The 14,520-nt window shown below is 52.9% G+C and overlaps 4 protein-coding genes across 4 annotated transcripts; 2 read left to right on the top strand and 2 right to left on the bottom strand.

The window, feature by feature from the left end:
* Positions 1 to 3,262: 3,262 nt before the first annotated feature.
* On the bottom strand, positions 3,263 to 5,329 carry V2A60_004464 (bifunctional fructose-2,6-bisphosphate 2-phosphatase/6-phosphofructo-2-kinase; the record flags this gene model as incomplete). The annotated part of the gene is made up of 6 exons (XM_083255783.1): positions 3,263 to 3,757; positions 3,839 to 4,432; positions 4,489 to 4,569; positions 4,620 to 4,923; positions 4,983 to 5,171; positions 5,316 to 5,329. 6 exons carry the CDS (start codon positions 5,327 to 5,329, stop codon positions 3,263 to 3,265), a joined length of 1,677 nt encoding a protein of 558 aa, XP_083111909.1.
* A 1,064-nt stretch (positions 5,330 to 6,393) lies between these two features.
* Positions 6,394 to 7,522, top strand: V2A60_004463 (TOM complex pore protein TOM40; the record flags this gene model as incomplete). Its single annotated transcript, XM_083255782.1, has 2 exons — positions 6,394 to 6,702; positions 6,773 to 7,522. 2 exons carry the CDS (start codon positions 6,394 to 6,396, stop codon positions 7,520 to 7,522), a joined length of 1,059 nt encoding a protein of 352 aa, XP_083111908.1.
* A 1,213-nt stretch (positions 7,523 to 8,735) lies between these two features.
* V2A60_004462 (ubiquitin carboxyl-terminal hydrolase-domain-containing protein) lies at positions 8,736 to 11,529 on the bottom strand (the record flags this gene model as incomplete). Its single annotated transcript, XM_083255781.1, has 5 exons — positions 8,736 to 9,985; positions 10,045 to 10,771; positions 10,836 to 11,213; positions 11,278 to 11,370; positions 11,446 to 11,529. The coding sequence occupies 5 exons, from the start codon at positions 11,527 to 11,529 to the stop codon at positions 8,736 to 8,738; spliced, it is 2,532 nt and encodes an 843-aa protein (XP_083111907.1).
* A 1,626-nt stretch (positions 11,530 to 13,155) lies between these two features.
* V2A60_004461 (mitochondrial 54S ribosomal protein uL5m) lies at positions 13,156 to 14,397 on the top strand (the record flags this gene model as incomplete). The annotated part of the gene is made up of 3 exons (XM_083255780.1): positions 13,156 to 13,397; positions 13,510 to 14,203; positions 14,272 to 14,397. 3 exons carry the CDS (start codon positions 13,156 to 13,158, stop codon positions 14,395 to 14,397), a joined length of 1,062 nt encoding a protein of 353 aa, XP_083111906.1.
* Between the last annotated feature and the right edge of the window lie 123 nt (positions 14,398 to 14,520).

Here is a 14,520-nt window from a genome sequence, read left to right as displayed (position 1 = left end):
GTTCGGGCACCGGCTGGAGGTACAAGCAAAACACTGAACAAGCCCAGCCAGACAATACCCTCCGCTCTCGCAGTATTTCTGGGCTAGCATGTCGCTGCACCACTCACATTGAATGTCTGGGGAATAAAAGGTGGGATGGGAGGTGGTCTCATGACCAGACCCATGCAGCGCTAATGCCTGGATTTGACTCTGGAGCTAGGGCCACTGAACCCATCACCATCTGATCAAAAAGATGCGTACCAGTAAAGAAGGATATCAACCCCGAAACCGTCCTCCCCAGCCAGCTGCCTCGCTGGAATTGGTCCAGATTCGCTGCATGGTGCTGGCCAAGCTGGCGTGAGACTCAGGTGAGTGTCCTTGACGCAGCTTTCAATGCCGGTACAGCCATGTCATTGACGCTGACCATCCCCTCTGACGAGCCAATCTAATTAGAAGCCATTGACGCCATGACAATGGGTTGCTAAATGCCACCACAATTACAATTGCTGTTCCTTGCTTTGGTCGTGGCGCGAACGGCTGCTCGCCTGCAAGTCGTCCATGGACCATCCTTGCTTGTCTCCATCCTCCCAACTTACCTAGCGGCGAGTAGGTCCCACTATAGCGTTACCATGAGTTCCTTATTTCCTCCACATGTTCGATTACAGTGTTGCCCTGTTCTGATCTAACAAATAAGTATGGGCGACACGGCTTGCTGACCTTGACAGCGTTGCGTCAATGGCAAGCGCCGGGCTGATGTGGTTAATTCGCTTGCAGACGAGGATAGCAAGACAGGCTGCCATCAAATGCCTCAAAGGAATCTCATTGTCTTGAAGCGGCGTGGTAGAGGGGGGGTGCGGCAGGTGGAAGAGGCACTAACAACGCTAGGCTGCCGACCTCTAAATCTCGATTGGACGTGGCCAAAATTGCAGAGCATGTCCGAACCTGGGTGGCGTCGACGAGTCACCGAAGTAGTGTGCTGGCTATGGCTTATACCCGAATGGTTGACCTGGTCTGGTCATCGCAGCCCGAGTATTCGATACCGGGAATGCAAGGTATGATCGGCCGTGCACACGACACGGCTGACAGCGAAAAGGACATCACGGTCTCGCGAAGAATCCATGAAGAGGTGGGCTTATTCATGTACCCACGATGCTTGATGAACCATGCCGGCGGTGCGACCTACCAAATCGATTTCCACGACAGAAATGCGACAGCAAACTGCGCATCCCTCACAGTGACCCCTGCATGTATGCATTTATCATCAAAGACGGGCCAGAAGCTGACTATCACAAAAGAGGTACCAGTAGAGCATGGAGCCTCAATTTCGGCCTTGGGATTGCATCTCCTCTGCAGATTACAAGCTTGCAGAGCTCCATGTGTCATGCGGCCGGAAATGCGGCCTACAAAGTAGTGCACCCGCTGCACCCGGCTCCATTTGTCTACCCTCGGTGCTGAGTACCGGCCGGCCGAGATGTTCATGGGCCATGTGCACAATGCTGTGCGAACCTGTTGCTAATATTGACAACTTGGGCGTTCTCAGAGAGGGCTACCTAGTTTCCACCCATTGTATCTCATCCAGAACATAAATGCACCGGAAAACTGCGGCAGATACATTATTGAGCGATGATGGATCAAGCTGAGCGAGAAGCATCGCTCAAAGACACAAGGTGTCGTCCAATTGAGGCGCGCTCAGTCTCGCCCCAACCAACCGACCTCTATCCAGCTGCAGGGCCGACCGGCGGACGACCGACCGTGGCGGCGCCACCACCAAAGCAGCTGATGAATTGCAGGAGGCAATAAGTAAAAGCACCTGACAGCTTTCATGCTTTTGCTGCGGCCAAGCCCCTTTTCCATCCACTCAGGGAAGCAGGCAACGCACCAACCTAACCCATGACCCCTGCCGCCGTTCCTGATCTTGTGATGCCTCAATTCTTTTTAAAGGATCAGTCTTGATTGCTGCATGGGTGCACACAGCCCTGACTCCTGAGCCACTTTTTCTAGCCTGTCTCGGGCCAGCCATTTGGAAATGATTCGAGAACCACAGATTACTCAGTATACGCCGTACGTGGATAGGCACGTACTCATATCTGCTCTACAGCCTGGCAATCCCCTTGCTCGTGTTGATCTCGAGCTCCAATTGTGCTAATAATCTCGTTTCATCGATTGCCTCTATCCTTTCGCCTTTGAGTCAAAAATAATCGCGTCCCTGTCATTGCAAAATTGCCAATCGACAACGGCAGAGACTGAGTCATGATAATAAAACTCGGATTATCAAGCATGCGTGCTCATGGCCTTGCAGACCAGACTCTCTTTGCATTTCCAACTTGATATTGATAATTCCGTACGGAGTACAGCTTCACTGATCGAATTGCAATCAATTTCAAGACTCCCGTCAGTCTGGCATTCCCTGCTCCCAATAATCCGCCTGCCACCTCATCTCACGAGCAATCGTGCCCGTGTGGATTCTACCCCCACGAGGTCGCGGAGCCTCAATATGCCAGGACCACACGGGATGTAAATGGTGGCACCACTGCATTAGCGCTTCGAAGATTACAAAAAAAGAGGCAAGGCGTCGGTAGCACGACCATGGAGGGGGGTGCGTACTGTGCTCATATGGATTCACACTCCCTCTCTGTCCTCTTATGCTGTGTGCTGCTAGTGCTGCAATTCAACGGACCCTCTTCCCCCGGGCTGGCTGCCTGTTTAATGTACGTCTAGCTTGAAGTCGAGGGGTTTGACAGTCTAGTCTAAGGAAATATTATCCTTGCCCTTTTGTTGCGTTAATAAACCGATTGCAAAAACAAAACAACACATATCACATGTCACGAAGAGAAGAGAAGAGGGAAAAAAATCGGATGCTACGTGTCACACGATAGGTGGCGAGTCTCGGGTGTGACTGAAGAAAAAAACGGGTAGATATCCCAAAACGTGAGATGTCAAAGGAACAATCGAAAAAAAAAGAGGGTTATTGTTTTATGCAGGCAGGGACAAAAGAAGAAATTACTATCGAAGCTAGACCAGCAAGACCATGACAAAACCATGACACTATTCAGGGGTGGCGAAAGAGGAGAAACGAAAACGAGGCATTGAATTCGTAAAAGAAGAAAACAAGTCCGTCATGTGTACTTGCTGTACTACACTGTCCTTGTTCAGCCAAGAAGAGCAAGAGGTACAGCGAGGGCAGAAAAAAAAAGGGTGAAGAGGAGAAAATCTCTTCCTATTCACATGACACATAATCCATGTCCAATACCCTCTTTCTCACATCTCCGCAGTTACACACGGTCTAATCCTCGTCATCGAGCTTATCTGCAACCGTGTCCTTGGACTTGTTGATGACCCTCTCCGGCGGCCTCTCCAAGGGTGTCGCCGACTCGACTGGGGCCGAGGTCGCCGCGGCGGTCGCCGCGGCGACCACGCCAGCGAGCGGCGTCATCTGGCCGCTCGCGGGCAGGCTCTCCGGGCGGCTGGCGGGCCCGCTTGGGGGGACGCTGCTGCCGGCGGCGAGCAGCTTCATGCCGTCGGGCGAGCCGGGAATCATCTCCGGGTCGAGGCCGGGGATGTGGATGCGGCGCGCCTCGTTCTGGTACGCGGCGGGGATGATCTCAATGATCTCGTCGCGCGGGAACCGCAGCGCGGGGATCTCGACGGTCGAGCAGTGCATCAGGTAGGCGTAGAGGACGCGCAGCACCGACTCGTGCGCGATGATGAGCAGGTCATTTTGCTCCCTCTCCAGCTCAAGAATGATGGGCTCAAGACGGACGGCGAGGTCGTGGTATGACTAGACAAAGGGGGCAGCATGTTAGTCTGTGTTGAAGATTGTATCATCACGGGCATGGAGGTTAGGGTTTGAAAGACGTGCCTCTGCGCGGGGATACCGGTGGTGATATGGATCGACTTCGTGTTTTTCGACTTCTTGGGGGTATAGCTGGCGAATAACACGCTCCGACAGTTTTTCACAGATGCCAGGATTGAGCTGGCTCATCTGCGATCGTTGCCGAACTTTGTAATTCATGTCCCTCAGGGGGTCTGCGGTTTGAATGGTGCGCAATCGAGTGGACGTCCACACTGTCAATGGCGGCAGCGAAGCCGTCGTCTCGCCTGATTCGGCGTGTTCTTGTTCGCGGTGTTTGAGTATCGTCTCTGTCATCTTCTTGGCGTATGTGCGGCCGGCTTCGGACAGCGGCGCGTCCGCTCGGAACGAGTCCTCGTCCGTCGTCGTGCCTGCCCGGACAAAGAATGTCTTGCGGGCCTTGATGTGGAGGTTGGTGAGGTAGAATACAATTCTATGAGAAAGGTAGCTAAAGTTGACGTTGTTGTAGAAGAACTTTTCACCGGCATTGATCATCTTGATGTAGTTGAGCTCTTCTTCGGCCATGGTTTCGAACACGGGGATCCGAACTTCAATGCGCTTCAGGTAAAGCTTTGCAGCCTCATCGGGGTCCATTCCAGCAAACTTTCTCTTGTTAGTTTATCTGAATGTATGGTAGGTTAAGAGAAGTAGTTGCATACATCTGGCGAAGAAATCTTGACGTTTCTGGCGTTTTCCCGCAGGATACGCTCATCATCAACAAAGGATTCGATAAAGAGGGTCTAAACATCTTAGCAAGTACACATTCTGAGTGATGACTCGTCTGCCTTACTTGAACATCATGCTTGGCCAATTCTTTTGCCAGGGAGCGGCGGCCGCTTGCAGTCGGGTTCACTGCGTCGTAGATGGCGACCTGGCCGTTCTCGTGGTTGAGCCAGCCGTAAATGTCCTCGCGACACTTTTTCAGGATCTTCTGACGAAGAATTACCGACTCTGGTGAAGCGCTTGGGAAAAAGTAGTCTTTTGGAACGGCACTTTCTGGGCCAATGGTGGCCCGTCGATAGTCTCCCAGGTGGAAGATGCGCGTCTTGACACCGAGCCACCCGAGATATCGAGCCAGCGACACACAGACATGGCTTTTTATGTCAGTCCATGAATTAGCGGGAGGAACTGCGATCCTAGAAGGATGACTCACGTCTTTCCCCTAGCAGGAGGGCCGACCATGACGATGGCTATCCGACCCGAGTGAAACAGTCGTCCAGACATGGTGCTATAGAGCTGGGCTGGCGCCATGTTGGAGTCCTCTGTGACATCGTGAATGCCATCAATAAACGTCGAACTTTTCCTACGGTAACGTGGCGCATTTGCCGCAATCTCGGCGGTTCTGACGCGGTTAGCATGGACTTGTCATCGTTTCCAGGCCCTGACACATCGCTCACGCGAGTTGCTCCGATGGCTAGGAACAGCGCCGCGGGGCAAGGTGGGATGTGACAGCCCAGATGGGCTACTATCCTAGCGGTTAACGTACAGCAATGTGTCCATGGTGAGATGAGCCGGTGCTGAAGGAGTCGACGGTAGATTGTAGCTTGGCAGTGTTGAGTTTCGTTTACCGCCACTGTTGCACCGCCAAAACGCAACGGCTTTGAGCTGCCTCGTTGGTGGGGTGCGCGATGACAGAAGCTTATTGTAGGTGCAGGAGCCCGGTCTTGGCCAAGAGATATGGTGCACAAATGCCAGCAAGGTTGAGGACTCTGCCGAGATGAAACGACTGAGAAGACCAGGTCACAGGCTCTCTCAAATAGTAAGAGAGACGCAAAATCATGGACTACCGAAGCCAGAAAGCACCGAAAGAACCGCTTGCTCGGTTATACAGGGTAGGCGTGGCGTGCATCCAGGATCTCGGCTTGGGCAGTGATGGTAGATTTTGGCGGGGCATGTACGTTATGTAAGCCGACTGCAAGATGCAGCCCTGCAACATTTACTATCAGCGTGGGACAAAGCTAATTGGAGCTGGAAAGAGTATATGCCTGCGGACGAATAGAAATAGGATAATATAGTACACGGAATTTTTCTTGTTTTTTCTTGTTCCCTTTTCTTTCTTTTTGAGATTGCAGATTGGTTAATTAGGATCAGTCTCTCGCAACAGCAAGTGCTCCAGCGACAACAACACACAAGCCGGATCGGAACATTCTAGATGCCGACACAACTCAACAGCGAGCTCATCCACAGTGTGGCTGACCGTCATCAGCTCTGGAGCCACCTTTTTTACTCGCCAAAACACCCAAGGACCTCGCTCTACTTACCTATTGGCGCGCCGCTGAAAATTATTCTCCTGCTCTCGCTCTCCTGCCATCCCTAACTCATCCGAGCTTCGCCCATCCGCCCCCTTCGATCATCCGGCGTTTACGGCAACCAAAGGATTTGTCCTCTTTTCTTTTCTTCTTTCGATAGCCATCCTTGCCATCTAGGCTCGTGGACTGTATTTTTATTACTCTTCACTAGCGTGCATTGGCTGTAGACTCTTGGTCCTCCGTTTCCCTCTTCTTTTTGTGTCTTCAGCATTCCCCTTGCCGGTCGTCTCGCCCCCGGCATCACAAACCGTCACAATGGCCGCCGCAGTCGAATCCTTGCGCTCAATTCTCTTCTCCAACCCCATCGCGCTCACCGTCGGCGATGCGCTCAACTCCTTCTCAGAGCGCCGCGCCAAGCTCGGCCTGACCCAACCCGGCACGATAGAGCACCTCAGCAAGGAGGTTCAGCGCGATGTCTTCCTCACCAACCACATGTTCACCGGCGTCCGTGCCGACCTTACCAAGGCTTTCAGCATGTCTCCCCTGTTCCAGGTGTCGCACGGCTTTGCCATGGGCGAGAAGCTAAACCCCTACACCTTTGCCGCCATGTACGGTACTTCCAATGTAAGTTGACGGTTGGCCGTCAAATCGCTCTCTCTGCTCTTGCGCCTGTATACTTACGGCCTATAAACAGGTCTTCTGCCAAGCCAATGTCGACAACGAGGGTTCCGTCTCCGGCCGCTTCAATCTCCGATGGTCGGACAAGCTCATCTCCAAGGTCCAGGCCTCCATGTCGCCCGATAATCAGGACATGGCCCAGTTTGAGCACGAATATATGGGCAACGATTTCAGCGCCAACCTCAAGATGCTCAACCCTTCTTTCCTTCAGGGCGGCATGACCGGCATCTACATCGGCAGCTACTTGCAATCTGTCACACCTAAGCTTGCGCTTGGTCTTGAGACTGTCTGGCAGCGCCCTTCGCTGAGCCAAGGCCCCGAGACCGCCGTGTCCTACTGCGCCAGATACAAGGCTGAGGACTGGGTTGCGACTGCTCAGCTCCAGGCCGCCATGGGAACTCTCAACACGTCTTTCTGGAAGAAGATTTCTGAGCGTGTCCAGGCTGGTGTCGACCTGACCCTCGGCCTCGTGCCCTCGGCCGGCATGATGGGCGGTGGTCTGCAGAAGGAGGGCGTCACTTCTGTTGGTCTCAAGTACGACTTCCGCATGTCTACATTCCGCGCGCAGGCCGACTCCAATGGCAAGCTGAGCTGCCTGCTCGAGAAGCGCGTTGCGCCCCCCGTCATGATGACCTTTGCCGCCGACATTGACCACTTCACGCAACAAGCTAAGCTCGGTCTCGCCGTGTCCATTGAGGCTGCCCCCGAGGAGCTTCAGGACCAGCAGGAGGCTCTCACCCAGAACGCCCCCAACATTCCCTTTTAAATAGCGGCCGTTGACTCCCCATGGTAGTCCTCCCCAACCCAGCGCACCCCTCGTCTCTGACGAAAACTCAAGAATCGGTGATCCGAACAATCCCACAAGCCGTGAGATGAAAGGCGAGACTGCTGATACTTGCTCCTCCCATGTTGTCTTACTACTCCATCCTATTCATCTTGTGCTTTTAGTAACGAATGATGGCTTCCTCGCTTATTCTTCTCTGGCACTTTGGGCAATTTTGCACACTGACATTTCGCCATCTCTTTTCAAAATTAGACTCTGGGCGGCGCCGGGTGGGATCTCCATGTTGTTCCATGGCCAGGGTCCGACAAAATGTGTTTGTTTTGTCCCCCGCCTCTGTATATTAAACTCCCCTTTTTCTGTTCTTTTCTTTTTCTTTTCTCTCTCTCTCTCTTGTACCCTATATTTTCTCTTCCATTTCCTTCATTGTTACTTTCTTCCCTGCCGAGAGAGGAAACAGAAACAAACAATGGCCACGCGTTGGGTAGGGAGTAGAACCGAAAACAAAAGGGCATATATTTGTTGGCATGTATGTTGGGGATCTTTTGTTGCTTTTTTTTTTTTCGGTTTCTTGAGTCAAGGAGGCCAAGCAGGGTGAATTATGATTCGATGCATAAGAAGAAGAAGAGCAAAGCTGCGGGCATCGAAAACTGTACAAGAAAGAAGCTATCAAAAGGGAGGGGAAAAAGCTGACGAAAATCAGAGAGGAGGAAAAGCTGGACAAGGAAGAAGATGCCACAAAAATGCGCGAGAAAACATTTATAGAAAGATTCAATGAATACGTTAATTACCCTCAGCCTGTCAATATGAATGCAGAATATGAGTATATTTACAAAAGCGGTGGGTATAGGCTATCTATGCCTTCTAAAGAATGCAGATGCTATGAAGATCATCGAGTACGTCGCTTCGGTCGTGCGTGTAACAAGAGCGGATCCAGTAGGTGAGAGTTCCGTTCTAGGTCAAGTTTTGTATATCCAAATGATGCAAGAATGGCGCCGCTAGGAAGAGCGACACAAAAGTAGGCAATGTTCAGACTCCTCCCGAACTATTGCGCGTCCATGGTATATAGTGGGAACAAGGATAACTCTCCATCATCCTTCCCTTCCCTGGGCATCTAACAATGAAACATAGTTGTAAAGAAAAAAAAGACGCCAAAAGTTTCATAATAATTCATCAATCCTCGTGATGGTCTCGGCCATTACATTATGATGCATTCTCGATCTGGCTGTGAGCTGTCCTTTTGCTTGCCGGCTTTGAAAGTCTTTTCTCGCGACTTGCTTTTGCGTCTTGACTTGCTGCGCTTTGCGTCGGCTTCAACAACGGCCACAGCGGTACCAATGGTGGTGGCAGTTGTGGCAGTGTTGGCAGTCGAGGGGGGCTGCGGCTGACTATCGACGCTGCGAAAGACTTCGAAGCTGCCATTTCTCGGCGAGGGCGATCCTAGAGGAGTCGATCCTCGCTCCTCGCCATTTTCAGCACTTGGCAAAGCCTCCTTATTCTGCTTCATGAGACCACCAAGGCGAGAAATCGTCAGGCTCATACGTCCCTCACCAGACTGGCTCGTTGGCCGACTTTGGCGACCGATGTTGAACCGCGATGCAGCTCGTGAAAGACGTGGCGTCTTATGGTCGCTTGGTGGAATTATGGGGGAACTAGCGTCTGGCGTGGGAATCGGGGTCATGGCAGGCGTAGTCATGGAAGAGAAGGCGAAATTTGCGCTATCACGTCGAGACTCTGTGGGCACAGAACCAGAAACCGAGGGTCGGGCCGACCTATCAAGGGCCACGGCCGTGGGCCGCTCATCGTCCGTGGATAGACGGATACTCGGAGGCTTGCTGGGGATGGAGAGGGCACCATCGGTTGCTCGAGAGTTTTGCATCTCCAGGCTGGTCTTAGATTCCTGGTAGGATGGCGGACCGGTGGCTGTGCCGTCTGTTGAGGGGCAGGCAACTTCGACCATAGGTACAATCTGGTAGAAGAGCAGATACGGCATCTCTTCTGTGAGAGACTTCTTGATGTCGTCGACAACAGTGACACGGGGCTCTTCGAGATCATCAAACTTGACCCATTGGGCCTCTTCGTAATCCGGGGGTGGGTCAAAGCTATGGCGTCTGTTTGAGGTGAGCAGCTTAGGCGCGGCTCTCGCGAAGGCAATGTAGTGTCCACTTTGAAGTGTGTCGCCACGATGACAGATAACCGATTGTAACACGAGTTTGAAGTCTGAAGTCAATGGAGATTCCTCAGCTTGCGTGTCGGGGCCATCAGCTAGCATGAAGTGTGGCAGGCGGAGGCTGTCGGGAATGTCGATGTATGTATTGTGTCTTTGTGGCTGTCCAGTCTCCGTCATGGCATAGCGTTTCAGACATATGCCAACAACAGGCCGTTGTTCAAAGTTAAGTACAACTTCAGAGTTACTGCGAGGTTCATTTGCTTGAACAGCGTGCCAGGCTATGACGGTTAGCGTTGTTCCCAGTTTAGCTGTAGCTGTAGTATCGAATCAAACCTACGAATAAGTCGAAAAAACTGCCAAGCAGGTATCGTCACGGCCTTGACCACCATAGAGCCTTTTCGCCTTGGCTTACGAGCTTCATTGGCCTCTGCGTTGGATGACTTGCCATCTGTATCTAGAACGATTCTTTGAATAAGACTCCCAGACCGGTTTCTCAAAGAAAGGCGCTTCGGTATTGCGGAAGCTTCGAGTTTGGGCAGCTCTTCTGTAGACACGCCCGTGGACGTAGCTGGTCGCTCAAGAGCGGGAAGGTCACTGTCCACTGACGATTGGCTGGAGAACGGGTGAAGAGGCGACATATCCACTGGAGAAGTGCTGAGAGTTGCAGAGGTGCCAAGCTCCTCACCTCGAACTATTCGCAGCGTATTTTGGCGAAGAAGAGTAGGGGTATGAGGGCCCTTATCTTCAGAGAATGATTTCTTGGCTTCTTCGCTGTCCCGTAGTACATCAACCTGGGCGTTGAAGTATTCTTCTAGGCAGTCTTCAAGCCTGACACTTTTGCCACTTTGGTTTGGGGGGACAGCTAAGTTTAGCAACCGTTCGTAGACGACCTTGTGGTCATCTTTGTCCTTTCTACCTTGATGGAAGAGATCGACTTGTAGCGACAGTAATGGGAGCTGGAGGGTTTCTGTAAGAAAAGCAAACGCTTCAGATGTGTCTTGTTGTTCCAATAAACGGGCGTCTGGCCAGCCACTGTCGCCCATTGCTTCTTGGATTAATCGTGTCTACCCGATGTATCAGTATGATGCTTTGCGGATAGAATAACACACTGTGTAGGGGGCTGCCTACCAGATCGACCTTGATGAGCTTGCCAGACCGAAGGAGGTTCACCCATACTCGCAGCAAGTTGACAAGTTTTGCCTTCGGATCATCCACTGCAAACTCCGTCTTGAGCATGCACTCGAAAGCATCTAGCTTGCAAAACATGGAGAAGAGCAGGGCGTCGAGGTAGCAAGTTACACCACCGCGATTTTCGGCGCCGAGCATCTGCACATTGCGATTGTAGGGAACAATTGTGCCAGCAGCAGATTTCTGTTCGATACTTATGAATTCGGCGGTATCTTTGACGTCGCCGTCGCCGAATCCGGTACCGAGCAGGCCTTTGATATGTTCACTGCTGACGTTGGTAATGTTGAGCTCGTCGAGGCGGCGGAGGATGTCCACGACCTAGAGTTGTGTTAGAGAGGTACATCGATGGCAACAGCTACCAGAAACGTTGGCAAAAGTGTACCTTGGAATCTTCTTCGGCCTTGTCGGCGACATCCTTTGACTTGGCATCGCGGCCAAACAAAGCAAAGAAAGCCTCGGTTGATCGGGGTCGGCTCTGTTGGAGCGCGAAGCGTTAGCGTGGCGGCTGGCGAAACCGGCAGGCAGGAAAACAAAAGATCAGGACGCATACCTTTGAAGGTGGTGCCGACTTGCTTCTGTTGTGTGAGGGGTTCTTGTCCCGAAGGCTCAAGAACTTGCGAGGGAACTCCTTCATGCTCGATATGCGCTGGAGCGGTGGAGTTGTCGAGGGAGGATAGCGGGGGTCGCGGTGTGCAATGCCTCGCAGGATTCAGCGAGGCAGCCAGAGATGATCAATAGTCATGATCCGAGAGAGGCGCAAGAAGAGAAATTGTTTATGCGGGCTAAAGAACGAAGCCGAAGCCGTCGGCGGCGTGCGCGATGATGCGGGACCGGCCAGTGGTGGCACTGATCAAGTAGCGTCTGTAGGCCAAAGGTTCGGTCGTCGCAGGCGGGTGGCTGGGTACGGGGCCGAGACTGGCGAGACTAGATACGATACCGTGCGTATGGAAAAATATGAGAGAAACGATAATAGCGAAGCTCGGGGCGAGCTTGGCGCGAAGCAATGTTCTTGGCTGGATATCAGAATGGGAGCTTGTTGTCATGGAGAGGTTTCCAGGGACCTGCCAAGTGCCAACATGATGGAACGGACGAGGCGAGGCAGGTGGGGGTGAGTTGCTTATTATAGCGGGGTCATTAGTGTGAGGTTTGGTTCAGAGCCACTACTTGAGTAGAACAAGAGGGCATGGCCGCCCGTTTGGCATGGACCCTGAATCATGACCTGCCAACTGCCTAGATAGGCTGGCATTGAGCTCGGGCTCTTGAACAAAGAATTCCCTGGCTCGGGGGCATCCGGATCCGAACTGGAGACGGTCTTTCTTTGTCTTTTCGAGTTTGCCTCGGGCCCCTCAGCTTGCCGTGGCTACGTATAAGTAGTCGGCGTAGATAGGTACCTACTAAGGTACCTAGTGGTAGGTACAACCGTACTTACAGGAACCTACCAAGGTGAGTACCTAAGTAGGACCTGCCTCTCTAGGTTGCTAGGTACCTACCTATGTAGTTGTTAGTGGCTTGTCGCCGCCACATCCTTAGCCAGCCTATTTCAACCTGTTGCCTCTCGTTGTCGGCTCTTGGCCGTATGACGCTCGCACCTGATGGGCACGTACCGCAGCCTGCTTGTTGTGACCTGCAGAACCCATGCCATCACGCGGTTCAACACTCGGATGGAACAACTACAGACAGTCTTGAAGCAATGCTGCCTGCCTGACGCGCTAATGAAGCCTGTGGCCGCGTCAGTTGCTTGCGCCGACGGATAGGCAGCCATATTTGGTACAGCTAGCTTGCCAAGCTCTATAGACTGTGCTAGGAAGCACATTCGTTTGAGAGTTTTCCCTCCTCTTCCCTCTGGGATATTTTTGAATACGGGGTTGAAACTAATGGTTACGCCACCATGGTAGACCCAGTCGTCACGTCCATCTACAGTTGGCTAATCATGAGGGTTGTCCTATGACGGAGCTCTCGTACAACACCGCGCTGAACCAAGGAATTCTTCTGGAACCTGGGACAAGAAAATAGAAATCTGATAGGGTCAGATTTTTTTTTTTGGAATGATCTGCGCCTCAAGACTTTGGCTAACTCCTATCGAGATTGAGAGTTATAGAGAGATTCGGCTGCACCGCCACATCATTTGTGGCTGAGCAAGCACGAGCCACACACACTGTAGCGTTGTAGGAAAATTGCAGGCTTGCACCAGCAACGCACATGGGATGTATCATCTCTTCTGGGACGCCTTATTCACGATCAAACATCATTGATTGCCGCCATGGCTGGTGCCCGCGAAGGAATGCGTGCACTTCGAGTTGTAAGCGCCAGGCAATTGAGCCAGCAAGCTAGCCGGCCATGCGCTCGCCGCTTTGCCTCTTCCTCGGCGGCTTCACAGAGCCCCTTGGCAGCTATTGAAGAATCGACGTCGTTTTCGACGCCAGGGCCCGACGAGAACGCCGTCAAAGCTTTCAAAGAGGCCAGGACCAGCAACAAGAGAGATAAGCAATTGCCTGGTGGTCGGTGAGTGACTTTCACCTCGTGCTGGCAAAGTGAACCATTTTCGCCTCGCCTCGCAGCATTAGCACAATCTTTCCGCCTCATACGGACAAAACATGCTAACATCATGATACAGGTATCAATTCCACCCCCCCAAGTACAACCGAGGACCCCTGCATCCGATCCAGTCGCCGTCCTCGTCGGACCCGACCGCACGCGACTTCGTCCCCGGGCCGTTCAACCTGCCGCGCCTCAAGCACACCTACGACAGCACGATTGCGCCGGACTTGATGACGCTCACCTACACGCACAAACCGGCCGGCTTCGAGGCGTCCGAGTCGACAAAGGGCCAGCTGCGTGAGTGGGACGGTTCGTCGCCGTACCACAAGAACCGTCCGCGGCGCGGTCCTCGCGGCGGCCAGTCGGGCCGCCTCGGCCTCGTCGAGAAGGAGATGAGCTGGCATAACTTGCCCGAGATTGCGGCCGTCACCGTCAACTCGTACGCGCCCGAGGCCGCAGACAACAAGGAGTACCTCGACGTCGCCCGCGCCGTGGTGCAGGCCATCACCGGCGAGTTCCCCGAGGTCACGCGCACCCGCTCCAATGTCATCCACTGGGGCGTCCGCAAGGGCCAGAAGACGGGCGCCAAAGTGACGCTCCGCGGCGGCGCGGCGTACGAGTTTGTCGACAAGCTCGTCACGCTCGTGCTACCCAAGATCAAGGAATGGCCGGGTGTCAAGGGCAGCTCGGGCGACCGCGCGGGCAACCTGGGCTTGGGTCTGGACCCCGAGTACATGTCCTACTTTCCTGAGCTGGAGTACAACTTTGATGTAGGTTCTTTTTCCATGCCGAATTGATGCGCGTGCTGTATCAGACGCTAATATGCCTGGTCTCTTAGATGTACCCGCCCAACTTGATGCCTGGCTGCGACATCATCATCCAGACGACCGGCACCTCGGATAGGCAAGGCCGTCTTTTGCTGGAAGCCTTGGGATTCCCATTCTACGGCAAGGTTTCGTACTAAACAGCGTACTACGAGGAAAGTGGGGGATGGCAAGGAAGATGGAACGGTAACTGCCATTAGCATAGACATATCCCATGTACTAACATTTGTATCTATCAACGAAAAAATATTTTTGTAAGAAGA

This window comes from Cordyceps javanica, chromosome 3 (assembly GCF_051103115.1).
Source record: "Cordyceps javanica chromosome 3, complete sequence".
Lineage (NCBI taxonomy): Eukaryota > Fungi > Ascomycota > Sordariomycetes > Hypocreales > Cordycipitaceae > Cordyceps > Cordyceps javanica.
This window is presented reverse-complemented; position numbering and strand designations above follow the sequence as displayed.